A 26138-nucleotide genomic window follows, 5' to 3' on the forward strand; every position below is an offset into this window, starting at 1 on the left:
GAAGCAGGCTCCAGGCTCTGAGCTGTCAGCACAGAGCCTGAAACGGGGCTCGAACTCATGGACTGTGAGATCATGACCTGAGCTGAAGTCAGACGCTTAACCGACTGAGCCACCCACGTGCCCCTATGCCCCTAAATCTTTGTTTTTAAATACCATCTTTTACAAAAACAAACAACAATGACAAAGACCAAACAGGGATCCTTGGAGATATGGCTGATTCCAGGGCTAGACCAGGCAAAGTACAGAATGAACAAGGAACAGCATGTTCTGCCAGAAATGCAGAATGAATGAGATGGGAGAATGATAAATAGGCAAATAAGCCAGCTTGAAGGGGCTCCCATGGGTTAAGTCAGGAATAATTTAAACAGCAAAGTAAGTAATAATAGTAACAAATCACAACAAATTAAATAAAATTGAAATCCATGAGTCCTTACTGATTTAATACACAAATGGGGGAGAAAGGAACGTTCCACCTTACAAAAAAATACCAACTAATACAAGTAGAAGGAATAATAGAAATAGAGGAATTTCATTTGGCAATCATCATGTAAGTGGTTAATTAAGGTGAGAGCCTTCACTGATACCCACATTAAGGCTAGTAGTACAGATGTCTGACGAGAAACAAGATGCTGGCATAATTTTGGAATACCTCTCCACAAATACTGATCAAATGCAAAAGGATTTCAATATGATCAAGGTTTTAATCACCAACAGTGGCAAGGTTTGACATCATATGCCTCTGGATGCAATGCACTAAGAAGGGGACAGACCTATTTCTGTGGTATTCCTGGCCAGGAATGCATGAACTGATTGGAGTCATGAGGAAATATTACACGAACCTAGGCTGAGGGTCATACAGAATGTAGAGCCTGTGCTTCCTAAAACTGTCAAGGACAGGAAAGACAGGGAAAAATGAGGCTGAAGAAGTCTGAAGAAACATGACAACTAAATGTAAAATGTATTCCTGAACAGAATCCTGGACCAGAAAAGAATGAGCTATTGCTCGGATTGCCAATGAAATATAAATTGGTTCTTTGCACTAGATGGTAGTGTTGTACCAATGCTTATTTTCTGGTTTAGAGGGTTATATGTTGGTTATATAACAGAGTAACTTGTTTTTGAAAAATAGACACTATAGTGTTTACAGGTACTGGGACACCATATCTGCTGCTTGCTCCAAAATGTTTAGAAAAAGACTAATACAGGATAAATATATATATATATATATATATATATATATATATTTTTTTTTTTTTTTACACACATATATACACACGTATGTAGCATTATGTATGGAAACAGAGGACTGGCAATAAAAGAAATGCAGTAAAATATTAACAGTGGTGAAATCTGAGGGAAGGGAATACAGAAGTTCTTTGCTATCTTCTGGCATCTTCCTGCAAGTCAGAGAAAGTTACCTTTTCTGTAAATCACTTTTTTCTGCCAGAGGCCAGAAAACAGAATAAAAACCCTGGCCTAATATGTTTATTTACATACTTTCCTTTATAATACTCTGAGGGGATAGGTTAAGAAGGAGGACAATGTTTTTAGGCTTATTTGGAAAAGAGCATCATTGAGTTTTTAAATGAAGTTTCCTCTCTTCGTGGATTTTCAACAGGCATTTTACAGTTCAATGAGGAAAGGAATCTTGACTTACTCATCTTTATGGTCCTAACACCTAATGCATTTATAATTTAGTCACTATTATATACTGGAACAGGAATTCTCAACATTGGTCTAATCAGAAAACAGTGACCTGAGTAACAAGAATTCTGCTACACAGAAAGGGAAAAACTGTCTGTCAAGTGAAAATACGTCTGAGAACAGGAAAACAGCAAGGATTATCTTTCTTAGGAACTTGAAGGAGGATTATCTGCTCTATAGTCCTAAAAACAGAAGAATGTGTAACCAGTAGCAAAGGCCTTAACTTAAAGAATGGCAAACTGTTGGGAGTTTATGGTAAAAAACCAAACCAAACATACCAACAAAAACAGAATAAAATGTTTAGAATAGAAGTGAGGTTTTTGGAGAAAACAATGGACAGTGGAAGATCATCTTTAAAAAAAAAAATGTGAGGGTGGGATGTGTGGGTGGCTCAGCTGATTAAGCATCTGACTTCAGCTCAGGTCATGATCTCATGGTTGATGAGTTTGAGCCCTGCATCAGGCTCTGTGCTGCCAGCACAGAAACTGCTTCAGATCCTCTACATCTCTCTCTCTCTCTCTCTCTGCCCCTCCCTGCTTGTGTGCACGCTCTTTCTCTCACAAAAATAAAAACATTAAAAAAAAAAACCCTTTTTTTTTAATGTTAGGAAAGTCTTGGTGGCTCAGTAGGTTAAGCATCAGATTCTTGATTTCAGCTCAGGTCACACGGTCTCACAATTCAAGAGACTGAGCCCCGTGTCCCGTGTTGGGCTCTGCACTGACCATACAGAACTTGCTTGGTATTCTCTTTCTCCCTCTCTCTCTGCCCCATTTCTCATTTCTCAAAATAAATAAATAAACATTAAAAAAAAGTGAGACTTTGGAAAATGATTTGATAGAACTATATTAAATCATTAGGATAAACCATATATATTTAAAGATTTTTAAACCTGAAGGACATTTTCACTGAAATGTATTCAAACCTTCAAGACATCAGACAGTTGTCAAAGTTAAACTCAAAACTTAAAAAGCTGAATAGATTTCATATAGCTCAACATCCTATCTTTCCTGGAGAATTTTTTTGGTACATTTTATAAGCTGTTGATCCCATTGCTAAACTAGAAGAAAAAACAAGTTATGTACCTGAAGATCTATAATACAATTAACCATAATGAACTTCCAAATTATCTTTTCGAAGGTTTCAATAACTACTGAAAATTATATTTATAGTACATAACTCATCTGCTTTAGAAAATAAAAGATATTAATACCTTATGAAATGAGAATTTTTCTATTCAAAGCATTAGAGAATTAAAAATTGCTATATCTATATTACAACTTCTTTTCCTGATGGAGGTATCTAGCATATTACAAGTAAAACAACATTCAGTATTACTATAAATCAGAATCTGTATGGTTTTTAAATGGAGATAAAACACTTCTTATGACTATTATACGAATTGAATGAAATTATGTATATAAAGCATTTAGCATGGTGGCTAGTGTGAGTCAAGCACTCAGTAAATGGCATTAAATGTGTTTATTCTCATAGAAATGATGTGAAACAACCCTGAAATATGGTGAAGTGACTTCAAAACCTATTAGAGATGTCTATAAAGGCAGATGGATAGAATCTAGACTGACAAATTCGATAAGAAAAGGAATTCTTACTTAAACTTGTAGTCCCAGAATCTAACATAGTGCCTGGCACACATAGTAGGCATTCAATAAAGGTTTACTGACATGAAGTGAATATGAAAGGAAGTTATCTGTAAAAGAAAAAAAGAGGTAGCCTGAGATGGTCTGAAAAATAAGCTTACAGTCCAAGAATTACTATTCCCTAAGCAAGTCACTTTGAGAAAGTAAAGAAAATAGAGAAACATTTTTAGAACCATGCATAGACACTCCTCTGACTGGCCTTTTAAATAATAACAGAATCACTCTCAATTCTGTTTTGGCAAATGTGTCACATATGAAGTCTAATATTATAGAAAAGTATTTTTAGGGGTGCCTAGTTTGCTCAGTCGGTTGGGCAGCCGACTACAGCTCAGGTCATGAACTCACCGTCTGTGAGTTCAAGCCCCGCATTGGGCTCTATGCCGCGAGCTCAGAGCCTGGAGCCTGCTTCCAATTCTGTGTCTCCCTCTCTCTCTGCCCCTTCCCTGCTTGCTCTCTGTCTCTGTCTCCCTCACAAAAATAGTAAACATTAAAAAAAATTTTTTTAATAAATAAAAAAAAGAAAAGTATTTTTAAATTTCATCTAAATAACTGTTGTATCCATCCTCAAAGAGTGAAAAAGCACCCAAGGCACTGAGGAATATTTTCTAAATTCCATTCAAGGAGAATCAGATAAGCTTAATTCAAGTTTTTCCATCTATTTATACAGAAAAATTACCTCGGAACTTTTACTTACAAGTACATTGTAAATATACATATTTCACTTTCACAAGTTCATCTTGAAAATCAACTCTCAAAAATGAGCAGTGCTACCGGAATACAAAAGAGTAGCTAACGAAATTTTCTCCCTTGTCTCAGCAGCCACCTGTTAGAGCTCATCCTTATGGCACAATCTGCATGGTTTTGCAACATTTTCATACTGAAAACTCTAAATTCTCAGTGCAGCTGGCAAGGAGAAAAGTATAATACGAAAATACAGTCCTATCTTCCCCACTCTATTTCCAAAGATAATAGGGATCAATAGACTTTTTTTTTTAAAAAAAGGCTTTTCTAAGTTATGGCCCATCACCTCACTTTTATTTGGAAACTGATCAATTTTATGCAAAGCAAATCACGTCTTTAATAATACACTCAGTGCTTGATTCTGAAACAAGCCAGTAAAGTAAACTTCTAGACAGACAGCTAGAGCTACATCTCCTGAGCCTACTTCAAACTAAAATCTGTGAACAATGTGAAGTTACAAATCAAATAATAATCCAGAATCAATTGCTGGAAGAAGGTTTTGAAAACAACAATAAAAATCATCATTAAACACATCTACCTTTCCTAACAAAATGACTATGTCTTCAGGAAAAAAAAAATGACAAAGCTACCAGTTTACATTACAGAACAGTTTACAGAATAGTAACAAGGAACCTGCAACATGCAGAGAAAAATTATTCTTAAATTATTATTTGCTTCCTGCAGTGCCCTGTAAAGTGTCAAAAGCATGAAGGCCACTGACAATATTACAATTATTTTTTAATCTAATTTCTGGAAAGTTCTGCAGTGGCAGTTTAGAAAGCAAACTAAATTTTGAAGAGAAAAAATGCTTAGCTGGAAATCTGGAAATAAACATTTCGTTTATTTTTTAACTAAGAAGCAGTAAGGTCATAGGGGCCAAAATGTGTAATATCTGTAGGTGGCTGATCCAAATCAGTAAAAATGGGTCTCTCTGGAATTAAGGACTTAAAATAATATCTTACCAATACAATCTGACATGATCTTTAAAAATCACTTTTTTTAATCACTGACAATGCAAAACTTTCCAATAGAAAATTTATTTCAACAAACACAAACACATACTTCATAAATTAAGAACTAAATGTAAATCCAAAACACTGAAAATTATTTAAAGACATGAAAAAACATATTTGAAACATCAGACTTTTGTTTTTACATTCATTTCTTAGATCTACTAGCAAAGCTCTTCTGGAAAGGGTCTTCATTCCAATACAAGATTGTTTAATATGCAAATTCCGTGTGAATAGAGCTTTTGAGACTAATTCTTAAAACCTCCTTAGGAGATGCTTAATTACAGCTGTAGTTCCAATCTCCTGCGACTCAAACAGTAATGCACAGAAAAGAGCCTATACACAGTTACGGTGAGGAATGAAGGTCCAGGAGAGACCCATCCTTTTGTTTTGGTGGCAGACGCTGCAAAAATAAAGGTCCAATAGAGCTATCTGCACCTATCCCCACCCATCACAACCCCACAGAGCACTTTCACCCATCCACTCAAGACCCTCTAGCTCACGAGATTTGCCCAACCCGTGGCTTTCCACGTCTTAAAGGATGGGCGGGGGAGGCTGCGAGGTCTGGGATACAGATAGAAAAAGGGGGAGAATACAGATCTTTGAGGACAGAGGGACAAGGAATTGCATCTGGACGAGGATGGGACGTGCCACGGAGACTTGCAAATTCACTGGGAGAAAAGCCCCATGGGACCAACAGAGGCTGTTGCCTATTCAAGGATGGGGACAGGCAGAGGTACAATCCTCCACAAGAGGAAGGAGACACATTTGTAAGAGACCCGGGAGGGCGTGGACTAGGCAGCGCCGAACTCAGAGCCCAAAAAGGGTTGAGATAATCTCAAACACATTCGTATGGTGAAGCTGAGACTTACGGTTACTTCCCGGGCTGAGGATAAGGGTCAGGTGGACCCCGAAGCTCTGCAGTTCTGCCAACGCCGTGGCCGCCTCAGCCTCTCGCGCCGAGCAGGTGACCTCAGGTACCCTCCCGCCCCACCCACCCAGGCGGGTGCCCCCTCCTCGCCGGCCGGAGTGCGCCGGGCAGAGGCTGCTGGGGCCGAGGGTGCGCACTAGAGGCCCGCGAGGAACGCTGCGTGAGACGGAGGCACCCGCGACGAGGCTCAGACTGGGCGGGCGCCCCCCATCCCTCTCTGGCCGCCTCGCCGCCTCTCTCAAGAGAGGGGAAGAGGGGGCGGTGGCTTTTGCCTCCGCCTCGCGGTCAAGTCCGGCTCATGCTCCAGCCTTGCACGCGCGCACGCAGCCTGGGCCGCCCTCCTCCCCACCCCCGCCTCCGGCTCAGCCGCTAGCGTGCCGGCCGCTGCCACCCCCGTCCTCGAGCCGCCGGCACCACCAGCACCAGACAGCCCGCAACCCCAGCGGGAAGCAGCAGGAACGGCAGCAGCTAATCCGTCGACCCGGAAGCTTTTCCGTCGCCAACCGCGACGCTGCAAGGCGCATAAACCCGGAAGTGATTTCCTCGCCCCGGTAGCGGCGATATGGAAATCAAAGGCTTTTGAAGACCTGGAAACCCTTACTTTCGGGAGAGTGTGATATGGTGCTGAGATGCGAGTAGAGGGAAGGCCAATAAAGAACTAGGCGGCAAGAGTTTCTCCGAGTCCAGAGACTCGAGCGCTTGAGGCGCATTTTGGGAAGAGCGGCCGAACGCTCCAGGAGGCTTCTGGTGGCTACGGAGGGTTTTCCTGTCACAGGAAGTTAGGCCTGGCTGCTGGGAAAGAGAAGGAAGGAGGAATGAGAAAGCGGTGACAGCACCCCGCCCCGCAGGTGACTGTCCCACCCAGTGAGTTGAATGTAGCGGTCCTGGAAGTGCTCGGCCGCCCGCACGGGTGAGACGAGGAGGAGCGAGAACCAGATTCCCGCGAGGGAAAACAGAGGTGGGAGGCTGAACTACCTCCACATCTAGTTTCTCCAGGCAAGGAATTTATTTCTTAAAAGTGGTAACAAAGAGGCCAGAGCCACTTCTGGGGTGGCAGCTCTTTGAGCAAAGAGACGTGCACGTCCTTTCCCGGTAGTGGACGTTGGGTGGTGGCGGAGGAAAAATCTGGCAGAATGTTGGAGATTTTTTTTGTTGTTTTTGTTTTTGTCATTTCGGGGAAGGCAATTCACAACTTGTCATTCCAGCTCATCTAACCTCTTAACACTTCTATCTTTTGAGGCTTTGGGGTTTCTCTGCTTTTTATTTATGGTGTATTTATCTTCAAAAGAAATTATTGATCTAGATGGCCTAACTCAGGATCTCACTCCCATTCCCTTCTGACTCGCTTAGAGAACTTGTGCGCCTTCACAATTTGTTTGCAAATGCTTCTTTCTCTTTGAATCTATAGTCTCTTAACTGCCTTGGTGGCCTCATCTTATTTGGGGGAAATGACAAAAATTCAAATATGTTTTCAAAAAAGTATAAAAACGATTCATTCCATGATCTTCTCCAGCCCTCACACCATGCTTTACTGTTAGTTGGTTCACCTAAATATTGGGTTGCAGAACTATAGTGGCAGCTGATACACAGCATATTTAGTACACTATGTATGAAATTATGCTCCCCCAAATAACCTTAAGTAACATTGGTGTTCACTGTAGGATTTCATTTGGTTCCCGATGTCAGTATTACTTAGTTCCTTCTGTATTAGCCATATTTAGTGTAATTGCCTTCAAAAGCAATTTGAAGATTATTAAATATCTTAAGTTACAGAACGGAATGTCACTTAACAGAAAGAAAGTCTTTGAAAATTATCAGTGACACTTGTTGACCTTGATGATAAGTGATGATTAGAATTGGTGGGAGGGACAAGGAGGAAGCAAGCTTACTTAGAAGTAGCACCAATGGCTATTTTCTGTTCTATTTTATTAATAATTCCTCTCTTTTTAGCAAAAGGATGAAATTTCTATGGTCAATAAATCCCTATGGAGGAATTCTTACTGATAATTTAGTTGCCATCTCTTCTCTTTAACGTTATAATGCTATAAAATAGTGAATTGTTCCAAGGGAATAGGGAAGGGTCAAATAACTTAGCTACTCTACCTCAGCTTTTTTCCTGTAACGTGGGGATAACAGTAATAATACCTATTTCATCAGGTTTAGGGGGGAACAATGAATTCATGTATGTAAAGCATTTAACATAATGTCTAGTACATAGTAAGCATTGTAAGCATTATTCACATTATTTTTAAAACATATTAAGTGTTATATTGAGAAAATGAAAGCAACAAAACCTAAGGACAACTTGATAAAATCACTTTGGTTGGTGGGGATAAAAAATATGCTTTCTCAGTGATTTTCAACTATGTGAATAGAAACATTTTGTGGGTTTGGCTTGGTTTGGTTATTTCAAGTTGACGGGAGTTAAACAAAAGATTGAGAAACATTGTTTAAGGATGAAGAAAAGGGATCATTTTCTGTCTCAGGAACATTTTACAGAGACCTAACATAACATCCCAATTTTTGGTTTTTACTTACGAAGATATACTTTCTGATCGCTGCTGGTAATTTCCTTTTTTTTTTTATAAGTGAAATATTTTATTTATTTATTTATTTTAATTTAATTTTCTTTTTAAATTTACATCCAAGTTAGTTAGCATATAGTGCAACAATGATTTCAGGAGTAGATTCCTTAATGCCCCTTACGCATTTAGCCCATCCCCCCCTCCCATAACTCCTCCAGTAACCCTCTGTTTGTTCATATTTTGAAGTCTCTTATGTTTTGTCTCCCTACCTGTTTTTATATTATTTTTGCTTCCCTTCCCTTATGTTCATCTGTTTTGTCTCTTAAAGTTCGCATATGAGTGAAGTCATATGATTTTTGTCTTTCTCTGACTGATTTCACTTAGCATAATACCCTCCAGTTCCATCCACATAGTTGCAAATGGCAAGATTTCATTCTTTTTGATTACTGAGTAATACCCCATTGTATCTATATACCACATCTTTTTTATCCATTCATCCATTGATGGACATTTGGGTTCTTTCCATACTTTGGCTATTGTTGATAGTGTTGCTATAAACATTGGGGTGCATGTGCCCCTTTGAAACAGCATACCTGTATCCCTTGGATAAATACCTAGTAGTACTATTGCTGGTTTGTAGGGTAGTTCTATTTTTAATTTTTTGAGGAACCTCCATACTGTTTTCCAGAGTGGCTGCACCAGTTTGCATTCTTACCAGCAATGCAAAAGAGATCCTCTTTCTCCGCATCCTCACCAACACCTGTTGTTGCCTGAGTTGTTAATGTTAGCCATTCTGACAGGTGTCAGGTGGTATCTCATTGTGATTTTGATTTGTATTTCCCTGATGATGAGTGATGTTGAGCATTTTTTCATGTGCCATTTGGCCATCTGGATGTCTTCTTTGGAAAAGTTCATGTCTTTTGCCCATTTCTTCACTGGATTATTTGTTATTTGGGTGTTAAGTTTGCTAAGTTCTTTATAGATTTTGGATACTAACCCTTTATCTGATATGTCATTTGCAAATATCTTCTCCCATTCTGTCGGTTGCCTTTTAGTTTTGCTGATTGTTTCCTTCGCTGTGCAGAAGCTTTTTATGTTGATGAGGTCCCAGCAGTTCATTTTTGCTTTTGTTTCCACTGCTGGTAATTTCTACTAGCGTGTACTTTGTAAACTGGTGAGTCATCTTGTCAACTTTGACTTCTGCTTACTAAATTTGCAATACCCATATTCACATCCTGAATCTTCTCTTCTTCTCCTGTGTAAAAGGCTCTAGTTTGTTCATCTGTACTCAATATAGCAAATGTGTGTTGTTTTTTTTTTAAGTTTATTTATTTTGAGAGAGAGAGTCGGGGAGGGGCAGAGAGAGGGAGAGACAGAATCCCAAGCAGGCTTTGTGCTTTGGATCCTCTGTCCCCTTTCTCTCTCTGCCCCTCTCCAGCTTGTTCTCTCTCTCTCTCTCTCATAAACCTCTGTCTCTCTCTCTCTCTCTCTCTCTCTCTCTCTGTCTCACTCTCCCATAAATAAACCTAAAAGAAAATCATTCCTTTGGGGAAAAAAAAAGGATGTTTTGTTAAACTTTCTGGAATAGCAAAGAAATGTAACAAGCCTGCCCATGGGGACTAAATGGCATTTGTACACCTCCCCTTTTCCAAAGTGAAAACCAGAAATGCCCCTACTTTTCCAAAGTGAAACCCAGAAATGCTTTCAAATGATCCCAGGTAGGGTACCACCCTTAGTTGAGAACCACTTCTATATATTTGTAAGACCTTATCGCTTGGAACATTACCAGTTATACCTAAGCATTTTTCAGAATAGAATGAGCCATAACAAAATGTCACCTATTTCCTATACTTAGTCACTTGAACTTTTATCTAAAACTCAGTCTAAACATATTGCTAACTGTAGTTATACCTTTCTCTATTATTTTTTAGCTCAAGTTATTCTTTTCCAATCCCTCTGCATGTGTTTCTGCCTTAGCAGTTTTGCCTTGATATGTTAACAACTTTTGTTCTTTTCCTAACTTAATTAAGCCTTTGTTTTCTTCTTTCATGTCACTGAAAATGTGTGTATTTAAAATATTCAAGTATGAATATTTCTTGAAAATCAATTTTTAGAATATTTGGAGGATATGTTAACATTAAATGATGTAAAAACAAAATACCGTAACCCTCATGGTTGTGCCTTTTTTCTATTACATCACATTTGTTTATGTTTTAAAAGGTGAGTGGACTGTGTAGTACTATATATTCCAGAGAAATTATGAGTATTAATAAAGTATTTTCCTAGATTTTTAAAATGTTTATTTATTTTTGAGGGAGAGAGAGAGAGAGAGAGAAAGAGACATAGAGTATGCATGAGGGAGGGGCAGAGAGAGAGGGAGACACAGAATCCGAAACAGGCTTCAGGCTCTGAGCTGTCAGCACAGAGCCCAACGTGGGGCTTGAACCAGCGAACTGTGAGATCATGACCTGAGCGAAAGTCAGATGCTTAACCGACTGAGCCACCCAGGTGCACCCCTCCCCATTTTTTTAATGGAAGTTTATCAGCACAGGTTTTGATTATTTTATATTGTGTCTAGAAGATAAAGGATTACTTGATTTCTCTTTTAGGTGCTTAACAGAAAAAAAGGTTTGTGTAATTATGCTGCATATGTTATACAATGTATTCACAACACAGTGTCTTTTTTTTTTTTTTTTTTTTTTTTAAACAACCAAGAAAGTGCTTGAAATTCAAATACTTTTTGGAAATTCACCAGTGGATACTTAAATTAGTCTGGGGAAAAGGTGTGTGTGTGCACACAAGCATGTGCATGTGCATGTGTAAAATACATATTTGGAAGAAAAAGTTGGAGTTATCTAGGGAATTGATAATGGAAGTGGAAAAGATTCTTAAATCATCATCAGAAAGATTTTATCAACTGACCAAGTGTTTTTGATTCTGCAATAGGCATCTCCAAAGAAAATTTGTAAGGTATATTTTAGCTAATCCAAATGTCAAATATTGAAGTTCTTTCTAAAGATTTTGGAGAGAATGTCAATGGCAGCTGCCTATTTCCAGCTTCCAAGCTTTTAACAATATGACATTTACTGGTGTAATTTATGGAAAATAAGTGTGTAGAATTCTGAATTATTATCTCAGGTCATTATTTGCTTAGGATTTATAAGACATTTTATAATCTTTTTTTTTTTAGGTCCAAAAGGCAGATTCTTACACAGTTTAGACATACAAAATTATTATCTCCATTAAATTTTTTCACAGAAAAGGAAAAAAGGAACATGAGAAAATCTTAAAATTATAAGCTAAGATTTTGAATAGTTCAGTGCTAAGATCGTCATCTCTGGCTTGCCTTTTAGGTAGTATATATATTCTAAGATAGAAAAACAAACATGTTATTTTTGAAATTGTTTTTCAAACTGATTATGTTGATTATATGTTTTTTAGTATTTCAGAGGATTTCTGTTTGTTTGTTTTATAAAGCAATGGGAAATCCAGAAAACATAGAAGATGCATATGTTGCTGTTATTCGTCCAAAGAATACTGCCAGTCTCAATTCTCGGGAATACAGAGCTAAGTCCTATGAAGTGAGAACAATTTACTAACATTTGATTTGCTACTATTGAATGTCATTTTTGGTTATTTTCATTTACATATATAGTCTTCTCATATCCTGTGAATTTTGGTTGACAACCTAGATCTTGGAAAAGTAGAACTGATGTTTCTAAAATCTCTGCTCCTCACCGTCTGCTTATCTGTTGCATGCCTTGTGACCATTTTTTAATTGATAGGTGTAAATTATTAGATATTAAAGGCAGTCATTTGTGTTTTCTTTATAATGTATCAATATAATTTTTAAAAAGTACAATTTATGAAATGACTCTCAAAAATTAAACAAAACATTGCAAAAGTCAGCTTATTCCAAGTTCCAATGTAAATATTGTTCTTGGTTATTTCCCCAAAGAACTCTTTTTTAACAGTTCATTTTAAAATATCTTTTTAACTTTAGTTAAAGTTTTAGGCAATTAAGTTACTTCTCTGTAGTTCGGAATTGTATTACATATACTAATAAACGTGATTGAGGCCAAAAAAAACCCAACAACAACAAAACCTAAAACAGAATTATCTCTTCTATGCGACAGATTCTAGGCATCATAAAATACTTCTAACTCCAGCTAATTTCTCTAGCTTAAATTGCTTTCTTAAGGTTAGTTATCTGAAACCTATTAAAGGATATTGCAGAGGTTCTCAGGAGGTTGCTGCTTCAGTAATGCTCTGGCTTACCAGTTCTCAATCCTGAAAGTACTGTTGAATCACCTGGGGAACTTTAAAACTTTCACTACCAGGGCCCCACTCCCCACACATGCTGATTTAATAGGTCTGGGATGAAGCTAGGCATTGCTATTGTTTTAAAAGCTTCCCAGGATATTCTAATATGAAGCTAGGGTTAAGAAAGACTGCTGGCTTATTATAATCTAGGGCAAGTAAATTTTATTTTAAATTTTAATATTTTTCTCATCTAAGATTTTGTTGCATGAAGTTCCCATTGAAGGACAGAAAAAAAAGAGAAAGAAAGTTTTATTGGAAACTAAACTTCAAGGCAACAGTGAAGTAACACAAGGCATATTGGATTATGTAGTAGAAACTACCAAACCAATTTCTCCTGCAAACCAGGGTATCAGAGGTAGGAAACTTTTTCTTTTCTTTTTCTTTTTCTTTTTTTTTTTAATACAGTTTCCTTCAACTCATTGTGGAGAAAGATATTTTTAAAAATATATTAAGATCAATTTCTTTGGGTAGCCTGGATAGCTCAGTAATCTCAGGGTTGTAAGTTCGAGTCCCACATTGGGTTTAAATATTACTTAAAAATAAATTTTTTATTTTTTAAAAAAATGTTTATTATTTTTGAGAGACAGAGAGACAGGGTAGGAGTGGGGGAAGGGCAGAGAGAGAGGTAGACAACCGAATTTGAAGCAGGCTCCAGGCTATGAGCTGTCAGCACAGAGCCTGATGTGGGGCTTGAACCCATGAACTGTGAGATCATGACCTTAGCTGAAGTTGGACACTTAACTGACTGAGCTACCCAAGTGCCCAAAAATAAAATCTTTAAAAAGAAAAAAAAAAATCAATTTCTTTTTATGTTCCTTTCCGTTAAAAAAAAGAAAAAAGCTTGAAAAAGACTCAGAAAACTTTTTTTAAGGTGTAGTAAAGCCCTTCAAGAAATAACTTGACTGTAATGTTCTTTTAAGTTGAAAAATATTTAAATAAGTTGCAGTGTTAATGATTTGTTCAGTAGGGTAGGAAACCAAGGGGTGTCTTGAAAACTAAGAGAAAATTCAAATCACTTTTACGAGAAATATAGTTCTCAATTTAAGTGTCTTTGAACTACAATTTTTATTTATAAGGAAGCTGTTTAAAAATTAACCAATTGGGGTATCTGGGTGGCTCATTCGGTTAAGTGTCCAACTTCAGCACAGGTCATGATCTCGTGGTTAGTGAATTGGAACCCCGTGTTGGGCTCTGTGCTGACAGGTTAGAACCTGGAGCCTGCTTCAGATTCTGTGTGTGTGTCTCTCTCTGCCTCCCCTTCACTCACGCTCTGTTTGTCTGTCTGTCTCTCAAAAATGAATAAATGTTAAAAAAAAAAAAAGTTACAAAAATTATAAACTATGTCCAAGATTCAGGCATTATTATTAAGAAGCTAAAGCCAATTTCAGTCAAATAGCTGTTGAAAACAGTTGTTGATGAGGTAAGGCATACCTCTCTGTGCCTACTTTTTTTTTTTTAAAGCCTATGTGGTGTTTTTTTTTTTTTTTTCTGTTACTCTGTCTAGAAATTGTTTAATTCATCTGTTTTCAGTAAAGAGACTTTATGTTGCAGAGATAGGGTTGAATCCTGTGGTTTCAGTTATTAGTTATTTTGGGTATTTGTTGTCTAGAGACAGTTGAACTGTAAGCCTCTGATTCATAATTTTTAGAGTATCATTCACCATATTTTACCTTTTTTTTAATGTTTATTTTTGAGAGACAGAGACAGAGCATAAGTGGGAGAGGTGCAGAGAGGGAGACACAGAATTTGAAACAAGCTCTAGGCTTTGAGCTGTCTCCACAGAGCCCGACAGAGGGCTTGAACTTGTGAACCATGAGATTGTGACCTGAGCCAAAGTTAGGCGCTCAACCAAATGAGCCACCCAGGTGCTCCCATATTTTTTTTTACCTTTCTAATAGGTAATCTCCCTAAGGGGGCCTGAAGGGTAGAGGCTCTAAGGCCTTACAACTCAGTTATAATAAGTTACTGCATAAATTTATAGATCTCTGATACATATTCTAAGTCCCTTAAAGAGATCTCCTTTCCCTAATCATCAGATTGATTTTTTAATAAAATGATCTAGAAATTGATCTTAGCTAAAAAGGGGACTATCCTTGTTGGTGATCAAGGCACATAAAAGGCTCTTTTTGGACGCCACAAATTTGTCAGTCTTTTCTACCTTAGTCTTGAACTTCTCTGATAAATTTTCATCTAGACTTGTTCTGTTGCCAAATTGTTGTAGTTATCAGGATTGATCCTGAGATCAAATTCCTGAGACATATATCCAGATCACATATTTGAGCTAAGACAGACGAGTCATAATTTGTTATGTGAATTAGCCATACTCTGTCACTCAGTCCATTCACCCAGAAGGGGGATGGAGTGGTGTCATTGTTAACAAAGATGTCCTCTGGCCCAGAGAAATGGGTAGTGCTTTTAGAAGATTTTCCAGGAGATGTAAAAAATTTTTTTAATGTTTATTTTTTGAGAGAGAGAGAAATGGAGAGAGAGAAACAGAGCATGAGCGGGGGAGGGGCAGAGAGAGAGGGAGACAGAATCCAAAGCAGATTCCAGGCTCTGAGCTGTCAGCACAGAGCCCGATGCGGGGTTTGAACCCACAAGCTGTGAAATCATTACCTGAGCTGAAGTTGGACGCTTAACCAACTGAACCACCCAGGCACCTCTAGGAGCTTTTAATAAGAGAAATTAAAATGGCGAACTTTAACCTAACTAGTTATGTTAGTTATAATAAGCCATACCACATCCTGACTATAATTTTTGTATTGAGTTTTCTAAATATATGAAATATTTTTGTAGAGTAAGAGGATTCCTTATACAAGCATCACATGTAAATCACAAAGACTTTATAATAGCAGTGGTTATACCTTAATTTTTTGTGCAGTGCTATATATTGTTTATAAAAACACTATCACACCTACTTATTAATGAAATTCTTAAAAAAATTTTTTTTTAATGTTTGTTTATTTTTGAGACAGAAAGAGACAGAGCATGAGCAAGGTCGGGGCAGAGACAGAGAGGGAGACACAGAATCTGAAACAGGCTCCAGGCTCTGAGCTATCAGCACAGAGCCCGATGCAGGGCTCAAATTCGGGAATGGAGAGATCATGACCTGAGCTGAAGCTGGGTGCCTAACTGACTGGGCCACCCAGGTGGCCTTTAATGAAATTCTTAAATTGGTCCTGTGAGTTGGTATATGGTCATCTTCACATCTGTAAAATGGAAATGCAGACATAGGATATTACTCGTTAAGGTCATACTGCCATTAGTGGAGGAGTTAGGACTAGAACCTTCATTTCCCAACTTGTAGTCAGTGCTTTTATTTTTTCCCCACAACAGATCTCATTACATCTGTCATTTGCAAAGTACGCAATTAAACAATGGATCAGAACTGGGTTTAGGGATGCAGCAAAACAGGAAAGATAAAGTGGGACAGGACCTCAAGCTAGACAAAAGAAATTGCCTCTGAAATTTATTAGATGTTATCCTCTATGTAACACTTATATTTTGTACACATGTCCAATTTGTAAAATAATTGGGGGCTATAATAATCACATATATTGACTCCAGTCTTTTGTGAATAAATGAAGCTGCTTGAACTCTTAGATTATCTACCTGTCCATAGAAGGTATCCAGTCAGTCTTTTTTTTTTTTTTTAATTTTTTTTTTTCAACGTTTATTTATTTTTGGGACAGAGAGAGCTAGAGCATGAACGGGGGAGGGGCAGAGAGAGAGGGAGACACAGAATCGGAAACAGGCTCTGAGCCATCAGCCCAGAGCCCGACGCGGGGCTCGAACTCACGGACCGCGAGATCGTGACCTGGCTGAAGTCGGACGCTTAACCGACTGCGCCACCCAGGCGCCCCTCCAGTCAGTCTTCCTACTTGGGTCAGGAACAAGTTTCTGTATCTTGGAGTGGGGAAACTGGAAGAGTTGACAAAAATCATGGCAAAGGTGTCCAGATGAGAGGTTTTAGAGGGAACGATTTGTAGGTTATTATTTATAGCCCCCTTGTGGCCAAATCTGGAAAAACACTAAGAATGGAGGTTACAATTCAGAATACAGTAGTAGTTTGTAGCCCAATCAGATTTTAATAAACACTGACATTGAGGGTGGAGGTTGAGTGTTAACTTTAAGACTTTGCAACTTACATATACCACCCTCCTTATCCACCTGAGATCATAGTAAAATTCTTCCCATCTGTATCTCAGCTGAATGAGGAAGTACTGTATATGGCTCTTGACTGCAGGGTGCCTTGCTATTCAGCTGCTCTGTCAGTCTTCAGCAGGACAGTTTTATTTGCTATACATAGGAAGCTTCTCTTTTAGTCAAGACCAGGACCATGAATCTACTGGTTGATTGTGCACAGAATAATTTGCATTATATCAGGATTAAGAGTTTTCATTAGGGCATATAATAAAATTGGCTGTTTTTATATTTTAACTCCTCTTAATGTTGCCTTTTAAAAAATTTTCTAGTTCTCAAAAAATAAAAAATGGGATAAACTAAAAAAAACAAATCTTAACATATAGAGAACAAATTAGTTGTTATCAGAGGGGAGGTAGCTAGGGGGTATGGGTGAAATAGGTGAAGGGGATTAAGAGCACTTATCCTGATGAGCATTAAGTAATATATGATATTGTTGAATTCCTATATTATATACCTGAAACTACTACAACACTAGATGTTAACTACATTGGAATTAAAGTATTTTTTTCTAATTCTCAAGGTAATTTATAAAATTTAAAAGACCTTTTTTTTTTTTTTTTTTAATCAAATGGTTAGGAAAACGAGTGGTCCTAATGAAGAAATTTCCTCTGGATGGAGAGAAGATTGGCAGAGAAGCGGCATTATTTATTGTTCCATCAGTTGTCAAAGGTAAAGTCTAAGATTTACCTTATGGATCTTTATATATTTTAGACACTAAGTTAAAATCTCCTGAGGAATTTAGGAATTTATATTCATAGTTACTATTCTAATATTGTTGTAAAATACATATTTTTAAATCAGTAGAAGGTGGGGAAATTTGTTACTTAAAAAAAGATATTTTGATTTCAACGTAATATTCAGCCTTCTGGACTAAACAGTAATGTTTTTGTTTCTAGTTTTAAAAATAGAATACAGAAGTGAGGAAGGAAGCCATAATTGAAATAAAAAGTTTTCAGGTTATAAGGGATTTTTCAAAGGATATGACTAGAAATAGATATTTCATTATTTTGGAAAATTAACAGACTATCATCAGGACCTATCTGGCATAAGAAGGTGTTAATAACAGTTCTAAAATACTCTGCCCAACAAACAGTATCGGTATTATTTAAAGACTTTAGATCAAATGTAAAAATTTGAGCCCTTGACATCCTGGAATAATTGAAAAATTACTAAATTTCAGTGCAGAACATGTAGCCTACTAATTTTGTGCTCCTGGGCAAATCACCTCTTTAAGCCTCAGCTCTGTTTGTAAGATGGGTATCTGCTCCTACCCAAGTTCATTGTGCTGGAAGAATTAATTAAGGTATTAGGTGTGAAGATCACTTTGGAAACTTTAGAGTACTACTCTCCTATAAGGCAGTAATAATACTGACGATAAATTAATGACCCAGTGGGGATATGCCATCAGCCTGCTGCTAACATAGTACTTACACATATTTTATTAGCCAGCTCTGGCATTCCAATTATATATATTTTTTCCCAGTCATACTTAGACTAAGAAGTGCAGTATTTTAAATGGTGTTGGAAATGTTATTAATCAGAGTTTTGCTACATTGTTAAGGAAGAAAACAAGGAAACAACTTCTGCAATCCTCTAAGAATATAGGTCTTCTAATTCCAAGTGGATAAGGTCACAGAACTGGTCATCAGTTTAATCAAGGTCGTCTAAATCCAAATCTAAAACAATTCATGTTACACTTAACTGTTTTTTTTAATGAAAAATATGTTATTGTAAACCTTATATGTGATGACATTATTCATTTTTCTTTTTCAGATAATACTAAATATACATATACTCCAGGATGCCCAATTTTTTACTGCTTACAAGATATTATGCGAGTCTGTAGTGAATCCAGCAGTCATTTTGCTACACTTACAGCAAGGATGTTAATAGCCTTGGATAAGTAAGAAATACCACTAAAAATATTTTTTAGTAAGCCAAATGCAGCTTCATAGTAGAAATTAGCTCTGTTAGAACAGAAGCAAATAATATGTATGTAACACAATGGTAAGTTTTTGAAGTAAAATATAAAAATGAAAAGCTCCAAAGACAGGATTTTCCTGGTTTGTTTACAATGGGCTAATTTTTTTTCAAAAATGACAAAGACTGCCCTGGATGAAGGATTAAGATTCCTTGATATAAAACTAGATTTGGGGGATTTTTTTGTTTGTTTTTTTGTTTTAATTTTCAAGTTGAGTTAACCACTGCCTTTGTTTTCCCTCCTACTTTTATACGAGGTCTCTTATTTCCATCTTTCCTCCACTGCAGTAGTTCAATAGAACTAATTATGTCTTTAAAAATAATTAGAAGTGCCTGGGTGGCTCAGTTGGTTAAGTATCTGACTTCAGCTCAAATCATAATTTCACAGTTCATGGGTTCGAGCCCTGTGTCAGGCTCTGTGCTGACAGCTGGGAACCTGGAGCCAGCTTTGGATTCCGTGTCTCCCTCTCTCTGTCTCTCCCTTGCTCGTGCTCTGTGTCTCTCTCAAAAATAAACATTAAAAAAAAGTTGTTTTTTTAAACAGTTAAATAAGCAATTGACTGAAGTTCTCTTTCTGTTTTCCCTAATGCTGGGCCAAATGGCTCCTCAAATTGTTCTGACAGATTTAGTATTGAGTTACTTTCAGTGAGAGTAGACAAGAGTAAGTTAGACAAGTTGTTTAAACCTATCATGCCTTTGTCTTTCTGTAACAACAGAGCAAATGTCACCTACATCTCAATGGTTCAGATCTTAAAAGTACTTCATGTTTTTTGAAAGGCGTTTTATTATAATGGTATATGCATTTTTTAAAATTTATTTTGAGAGAGACAGAGCACGAGTGGCGGAAGGGCAGAGAGAGAGGGAGAATCCCAAGTAGGCTCCATGCTATCAGCGCAGAGCCCCATGCGGGGACTGAACCTACGAACTGTGAGATCATGACCTGAACTGAAATCAAGAGTCAGATGCTCAACCAACTGAATCACCCAGGTACCCTGGTATAAACATCTTTAAAAATAGTTTGCTGTGTCTATTAACAAAAACTTTGATTAATACTAAATGAAGTATTTAACACTAGCTAAAAATATAAAAATCTGAATGTGATATTAGAATGTATCACACAATAGGGGGCACCTGGGTGGCTCAGCTAAGCATCTGAGTTCGACTCAGGCCACGATCTCACAGTTTGTGGTTTCAAGCCCCACATTGGGCTCTCTGCTGTCAGTGTGGAGCCCGTTTCAGATACTGTCTCCTCACTCTGCCCCTCCCTAACTTGTGCTTTCTCTCTGTCTCAAAAATAAATACAAAAAAAAATTTTTTTTAAAGGGGCACCTGGGTGGTTCAGTCAGTTACTGAACTTTGGCTCAGGTCATGATCTCACAGTTTGTGGGTTCAAGCCCCACTTTGGGCTCTGTGCTGACAGTTCAGAGCCTGGAGCCTGTTTCATACACTGTGTCTCTTTCTCTCTGTCCCTCCCCTGCTCATGCTCTGTTTTTATCTCTCAAAAATAAATAAATTAAAAAAAAAAAAAAGAATGTATCACACATCAAAGTTGGATGGGCTACTTTCTTCATCTTCACTTTTGAACAAATACTTCTACTACCGCTTCTTTTTTATTTTGCCAGGTGGTTAGATGAACGCCATGCACAATCTCACTTTATTCCAGCTTTATTCCGGCCTTCTCCTCTTGAGCGGATAAAAACTAATGTCATAAACCCTGCATATGCTACTGAATCAGGTCAAATGGAAAACTCATTACATATGGGCTACAGTGCGCTAGAAATAAAGAGTAAAATGTTAGCCCTAGAGAAAGCAGATACCTGTATTTACAACCCTTTGTTTGGATCAGATCTTCAATATACGAACCGGGTAAGAGTTGAATGAATTTTGGCTCTGATTTCAAAAGACATTTTATGTCAAATGTAATTTTTTCCTAAGGTAAATATACCTGTTACTAATTGTAACCATAAGATGACATATACAGTTACTTGTATATATGTCTATTAAAGCCAAGTATCTGAAGCTCTTAAGGGGTTTTTGTTTTTTCTATTTTCCCGTTTTAGGTAGATAAAGTGGTAATAAATCCATACTTTGGTCTAGGAGCTCCAGACTACTCAAAAATCCAAATTCCCAAACAAGAAAAATGGCAGAGAAGCATGAGCAGTGTCACAGAAGACAAGTACTATTTTGGTTTTACTCCACATTGCTTTTTTAAAACTTATATTCTAATGTTAAAATATTGTTTAAAATGATATATGCAATTAGTATGCAATGTAATCATTGCATAGATGATTTAGTTTGCAGCTGCTAAGTGACCAAAGCTTTCATATATATATCATGTTTGTTTTGAAACAGTTTGAATTTCAAAAGTGCTTTTTTAAAAAAAAAAATTATTTGTTTTTAATAATTAGGGAACGACAGTGGGTAGATGACTTTCCTCTCCATCGAAGTGCCTGCGAAGGAGATTCAGAATTACTAAACCGTCTTCTCAATGAAAGATTTTCAGTCAACCAATTAGATAGTGACCACTGGGCGCCCATTCATTATGCATGCTGGTAAATGGATTACTTTTTTTTTTCTTAGAAGGAATGAATCTTTAGTTATAAACGTTAGTGCTTCTTTTCAGAACTATTCTCATTCCGGCTCCTTTTTCTCACCACGTTTGCCTTATGAGCTTTCTATTTAGATATCTGATTACTATATATACATACCACTGTTCAGAATTACAAGGTCTGCCCCATGAGAAAAGTATCATTGGTGTTCTTATGCATTACCAGGTCATCCTGTGTAATAGCTAATCACTAGCAAGTGTCATTATATAGCAGTAGGTCCTTTATTCACCCTTGTAATTTCTATTGTTTTGTATTAGATAAATGTTTGTTTTACTCTTCTCTTGCTATAAAACTTACATGAGGTAACTACTTATGTTTTGATGTTGATCATATTAGATAAGTATCCATTTAGTACTTTGGAAAACTGTGGCATCAAGAAACTCCCAAAAGCCTTCATTGGAATCAAAGCCTTCCATTCTTTATTTTTTTTTAAGCGGAATTAACTCACAAGATTGGGGTTATTAACTCTTTCTACTCACTGTGAACTTGTGTTCATTACAGTATTTAAGTGTTAGCTATAGTTTATTCTCTAAAAAGGATGTAATGAAGTGATTTACCATTATTTCTTATGGGTAAGCTGCTTTTGAGTTACTGTTGAAAGTGAACTTCCTTGGCTAGTTTAAGAAGTGCCTACATTATTCACTGCCTGTTAAATGTCCACTTTTTCTTTTTGAAGGTTTATTTCTTTATTTTGAGAGGGGTAGAGGGAGAGAGAGAGAGAATCCCAAGTAGGCTCCGAGCCGTTGGTATAGAGCCCAATGTGGAGCTGGAACTCATGAACTGTGAGATCATGACCTGAGCCAAAATCAGGAGTCAGACACTTAACCAGCTGAACCACCCAGGCGCCCCAAATGTCCACTACGTCTTATCTGAGCCACATTTAACAAGATATTTCACCTCTCCGCATCTGTTTATTTATCTATATGTAAAGGCATTAATTCGATCATTGCTCAAATTTATTTTGATTTCACTGATTCCAAAATTTGTGATCCAGTAGCTAAATATAGTTGCTTTTAATATACATCTTTTCTCTCTTAAAAAATATGCTGTTTCCCTAAAACTATGCTAGTTTATTCAAGAAATATGCTCTTAATTTTTTTTCTATTTCCTCAAAACTAGGCTTCTTTATTCTGTGTGTTCTTAATTGTTTTCCCATTACAGGGAATTTTCTATTCATATTTGGAGTTACCTTAAATATATATATACACATGTACGTATATTTGTATACATATATACGTATATGTATATATATATATATACACACACACGTATATATTTTAATTTTTTTATTAGAGAGCTTGAGCTGGGGAGAGGGGCAAAGGGAGAGAGACAGAAAACCTTAAGCAGGTTCCACACTCAGCACAGAGCCCAAAGTAGGGCTCAATCCCAATACCCTAGGATCATGACCTGAGTAGAAATCAGAAGTCAGACGCTCAACCGACTGAGCCACCCAGGCATCCCTACCCTAAATATTTTTTAACTGAACTTCTGTTTGTTTCTTCAGATTATTAATAAATATTGGTAGCAGCAGCAGTACAAAAAGAAATCACGTGCCTTATATGGAACTAAACGAAAAGAGGTAGAGAATATACTTCAAATCACAAGAAAGTACACTGTGGAATTGGGAAGGATGGAGGCAGAGAATTTTAGTTGAGAAATCCCAAATTTATATTTGGTTAATATTGTCCTTTTTTGTGGCATGGGTTATTTTCTAATAAAAGAATGGTAACATTTTTAAGTATCTATTACATAAAAACAGAAGTATGGTATAGTATTTAATGTTCTTTGGAATGTACTTAGGTTTTAGTCGTAATAATTCTTATTTCCTAAAAGTATGACCTTTGGGAAGTTACTTAATGTCTCTAAGGACCTGTGTCTTTATCTACAAGATGAACTTAATATATTTCTTAAGATTAAAGGAGAAAATGCAAATAAATGCTTTGAGGGTACCTTGTACATAATAAGTATTCAATAGATGTTGGCTGTTATTAAAATATTGTAAAAATGTAAAGATTTTGATTTCTAAATCTGAAATTTATAAATCTGTAGTTTATTTATTTTGTTTATTTATTTTTTTTAGAGAGAGAGTGTGTGCGTGCCAGCTGGGGAAAGGGGCAGAGGTTGAGAGAGAGAGACAGGGAGGGAGGGAAGGAGGGAGGGAGGGAGGGAGGGAATCTCAAGTAGGCTCCATGCTCAGTGTGGAGCCTGACATGGGGCTCAATCCCATGACTCTGGGATCATGACCTGAGCCAAAATCAAGAGTCTTAACCAACTGAGCCAGTCAGGCGCCCCTAACCCATAGTATTTTTAATTGGAAAATCTTACTACTACAGTATACCAAGGAAAAGAGTTTTATCCTTAGATAACATTTTCTGTCAGTTAGAAATAATAACCATATTTAATATATCAGGAGTAGTATGGGCCACCTTGCAATACTTTCATCAGATGAATCATTTAATTAATGTGAATTTGAATGAAGGTAGATTTGACCATTTAGTAAGAACTTAAATTACTTTATCTTGGAAATGTACTTTTATTCCCTAATTAGTATAAGGATCGAGGAGGGGAATACTAGGTTATCTCATTAAAAGTTGGATTTGAGGCCTAACTTTATAAGCTTAGACAAGATGTTTTACCCCTCTTGGTCTGTTTTCTCATCTTAAAGTGAGGGTTTTTATTAGATTGATGGTTCTCAAACATTTTGGTGGCAGGACTCCCTTTTCACTCTCAGAAGTTACAGGATCCCGGGATGCCTGGCTGGCTCATTGGTTTTAGCTCAGGTCATGATCTCGTGGTTTGTGGGTTGGACCCCCACTTGGGCTCTGTGCTGGCAGTGCAGAGCCTGGTTGGGATTTTCTCTTCCTCTCTCTGCCCCTCCACACTTGCACTGTCTCTGTTTCAAGATAAATAAACAGAAACATTTTAAAAATTATTAAAAAAAAAAGTTACAGAATCCCAAAGAGCTTTTGTTTGTGTAAATTATATCTAGTGTTGTTTATCATATTAGAAGTTAAACCTGAAAAATATTTTAAGTATTTATTAATTCATTTAAAAATGTTTATGAAATATGCCATATTTTTCAAAATTAAAAAAAATTAATGAGAAGAGTAGAATTGTTCTACATTTGTTGCAGTATTATATGTCACATGGCTTCCTGAAAATCCCACTGTACACTTAAGAGAAAGTGAAAGTTTAAAGGATCAGTAGCATTTTAGTATTATTATTAACGTATGTTTGACCTAGAGGATACCTTGAAAAGATTTCAGGGATTCTCAGGGGTTCCCAGATCACTCTTTAAGGACCACCCCTAAGATTACTCCAAGCTTTTAAAATTCTCATATTGGTGACCATCTACCTGAAAACTATTCTGTACTATTTTCCAAAACTGTTTAAGTTGCCTTTCTTCCCATATGGGTAACTTATCAACCACTCAGTAAGTGTTTCACCGACATCACATAATCTATGACCTTTCTCAAATCAATGTCTTTTTTCTCTGATCCTATTTTTAGGTTTCATGTTATTGCTAGAGAGTATTTTTGAACTATGAGTATTTTATTCCCTTCAAATTACCCCATCTTCACAGTAGCTTAGCTGTCTATCCTTTTGGTCTCATTTATCCTGTCAGCCATTTAGTCCTCCCTTATGAGCTGTTCTAAACCTTTGTAGTCATAAGCACTTAAACTCCCACTACTTCCTTTCTCTCCTCTTATCAGGTAGTTTTACCCCCCTATTTTCAAAGAAAATTGAAGCTATCAGAAATGTCCTTCTGTATAGTTTTTGTTCTCATCTCTCTCCTGTGTCATGCAGTATGCAAGTAAAAGTCCTTGTTTGCCATTCAATTCACTCTCTCCTTTTCTGCATTTTCTTTTTTATTGCCTTCAAATATGTGTGGTCTCTCTCTCTTGAAAAGAACATTAATTTGGCCCTGCTGCCTTTTCTGGCCACTATCCCGTTTCTATCCTTCCTTTCACTGCTAGATCTCAAAGGTGAGTGAGTCACACTCACTGTTGTCTCTTTTTTTACTCTTCATGAACCTTCTTAAACTTTTCTGAGATTTTAATCTCTTTCCCTGCTCTCCAGCATTAAATACTGTTGACCACCCCTTCATTCTAAGAACAAATTGGAGTTGAAGGGGCATAATGGAGCTATAATGAAGGTCAATACAAATGCAAATTATTATTGTTACATTATTAGTATTCTTGAAATACTGGCTTCCATTCTGTGACCTAAGCGTGTGTTATCGTATGGAAACTGCTATACTAAGATTCAGAAAACTGGATTCTAACACTGGCTAGTAACCATGGGACCTTCAGAAAGCTACTTACCTGGTTCAAGTTTCATTTTTCTTAACTGAGCAATAAAAATACTTCTGCCTGCCTCATAAGTTGTTTTGAAGATTATATTAGGTAATTATATATGAAAGTACCTTGAAAACTTTAAAGCATCATACA

At 37.0% G+C, this 26138-nt stretch overlaps 2 protein-coding genes and 1 pseudogene across 9 annotated transcripts in view; 2 read left to right on the plus strand and 1 right to left on the minus strand.

The window, feature by feature from the left end:
* Positions 1-6123, minus strand: part of ANKIB1 (ankyrin repeat and IBR domain containing 1) — a 148346-nt gene extending 142223 nt beyond the window's left edge. For 3 of the 4 annotated variants that reach the window (XM_086696413.1, XM_025929646.2, XM_086696419.1), the window contains exon 1: positions 5986-6123. The gene's annotated coding sequence lies outside the window, so the exon portion shown is untranslated. Of the gene's footprint in view, positions 1-3314; positions 5953-5985 lie in introns of those variants that run through there. The other variant, XM_086696411.1, reaches the window with a different exon arrangement.
* On the plus strand, positions 5957-6662 carry LOC147583267 (uncharacterized; annotated as a pseudogene).
* Positions 6663-6678: 16 nt separating this feature from the next.
* Positions 6679-26138, plus strand: part of KRIT1 (KRIT1 ankyrin repeat containing) — a 42313-nt gene continuing 22853 nt past the window's right edge. The window contains exons 1-8 of one of the 5 annotated variants that reach the window (XM_086696426.1): positions 6679-7040; positions 12047-12150; positions 13088-13247; positions 17675-17767; positions 18872-19001; positions 20701-20944; positions 21139-21254; positions 21487-21630. In XM_086696426.1, coding sequence (XP_086552552.1) covers positions 12049-12150; positions 13088-13247; positions 17675-17767; positions 18872-19001; positions 20701-20944; positions 21139-21254; positions 21487-21630 — 989 coding nt within the window. In that variant the 5' untranslated portion in view covers positions 6679-7040; positions 12047-12048. Of the gene's footprint in view, positions 7041-9722; positions 9744-12046; positions 12151-13087; positions 13248-17674; positions 17768-18871; positions 19002-20700; positions 20945-21138; positions 21255-21486; positions 21631-26138 lie in introns of those variants that run through there. The other 4 variants (XM_086696428.1, XM_086696429.1, XM_086696430.1 and 1 more) reach the window with 4 other exon arrangements.

Source organism: Puma concolor, chromosome A2, assembly GCF_028749965.1.
Source record: "Puma concolor isolate L17-30 chromosome A2, mPumCon1.1.hap2, whole genome shotgun sequence".
Classification (NCBI taxonomy): Eukaryota; Metazoa; Chordata; class Mammalia; order Carnivora; family Felidae; genus Puma; species Puma concolor.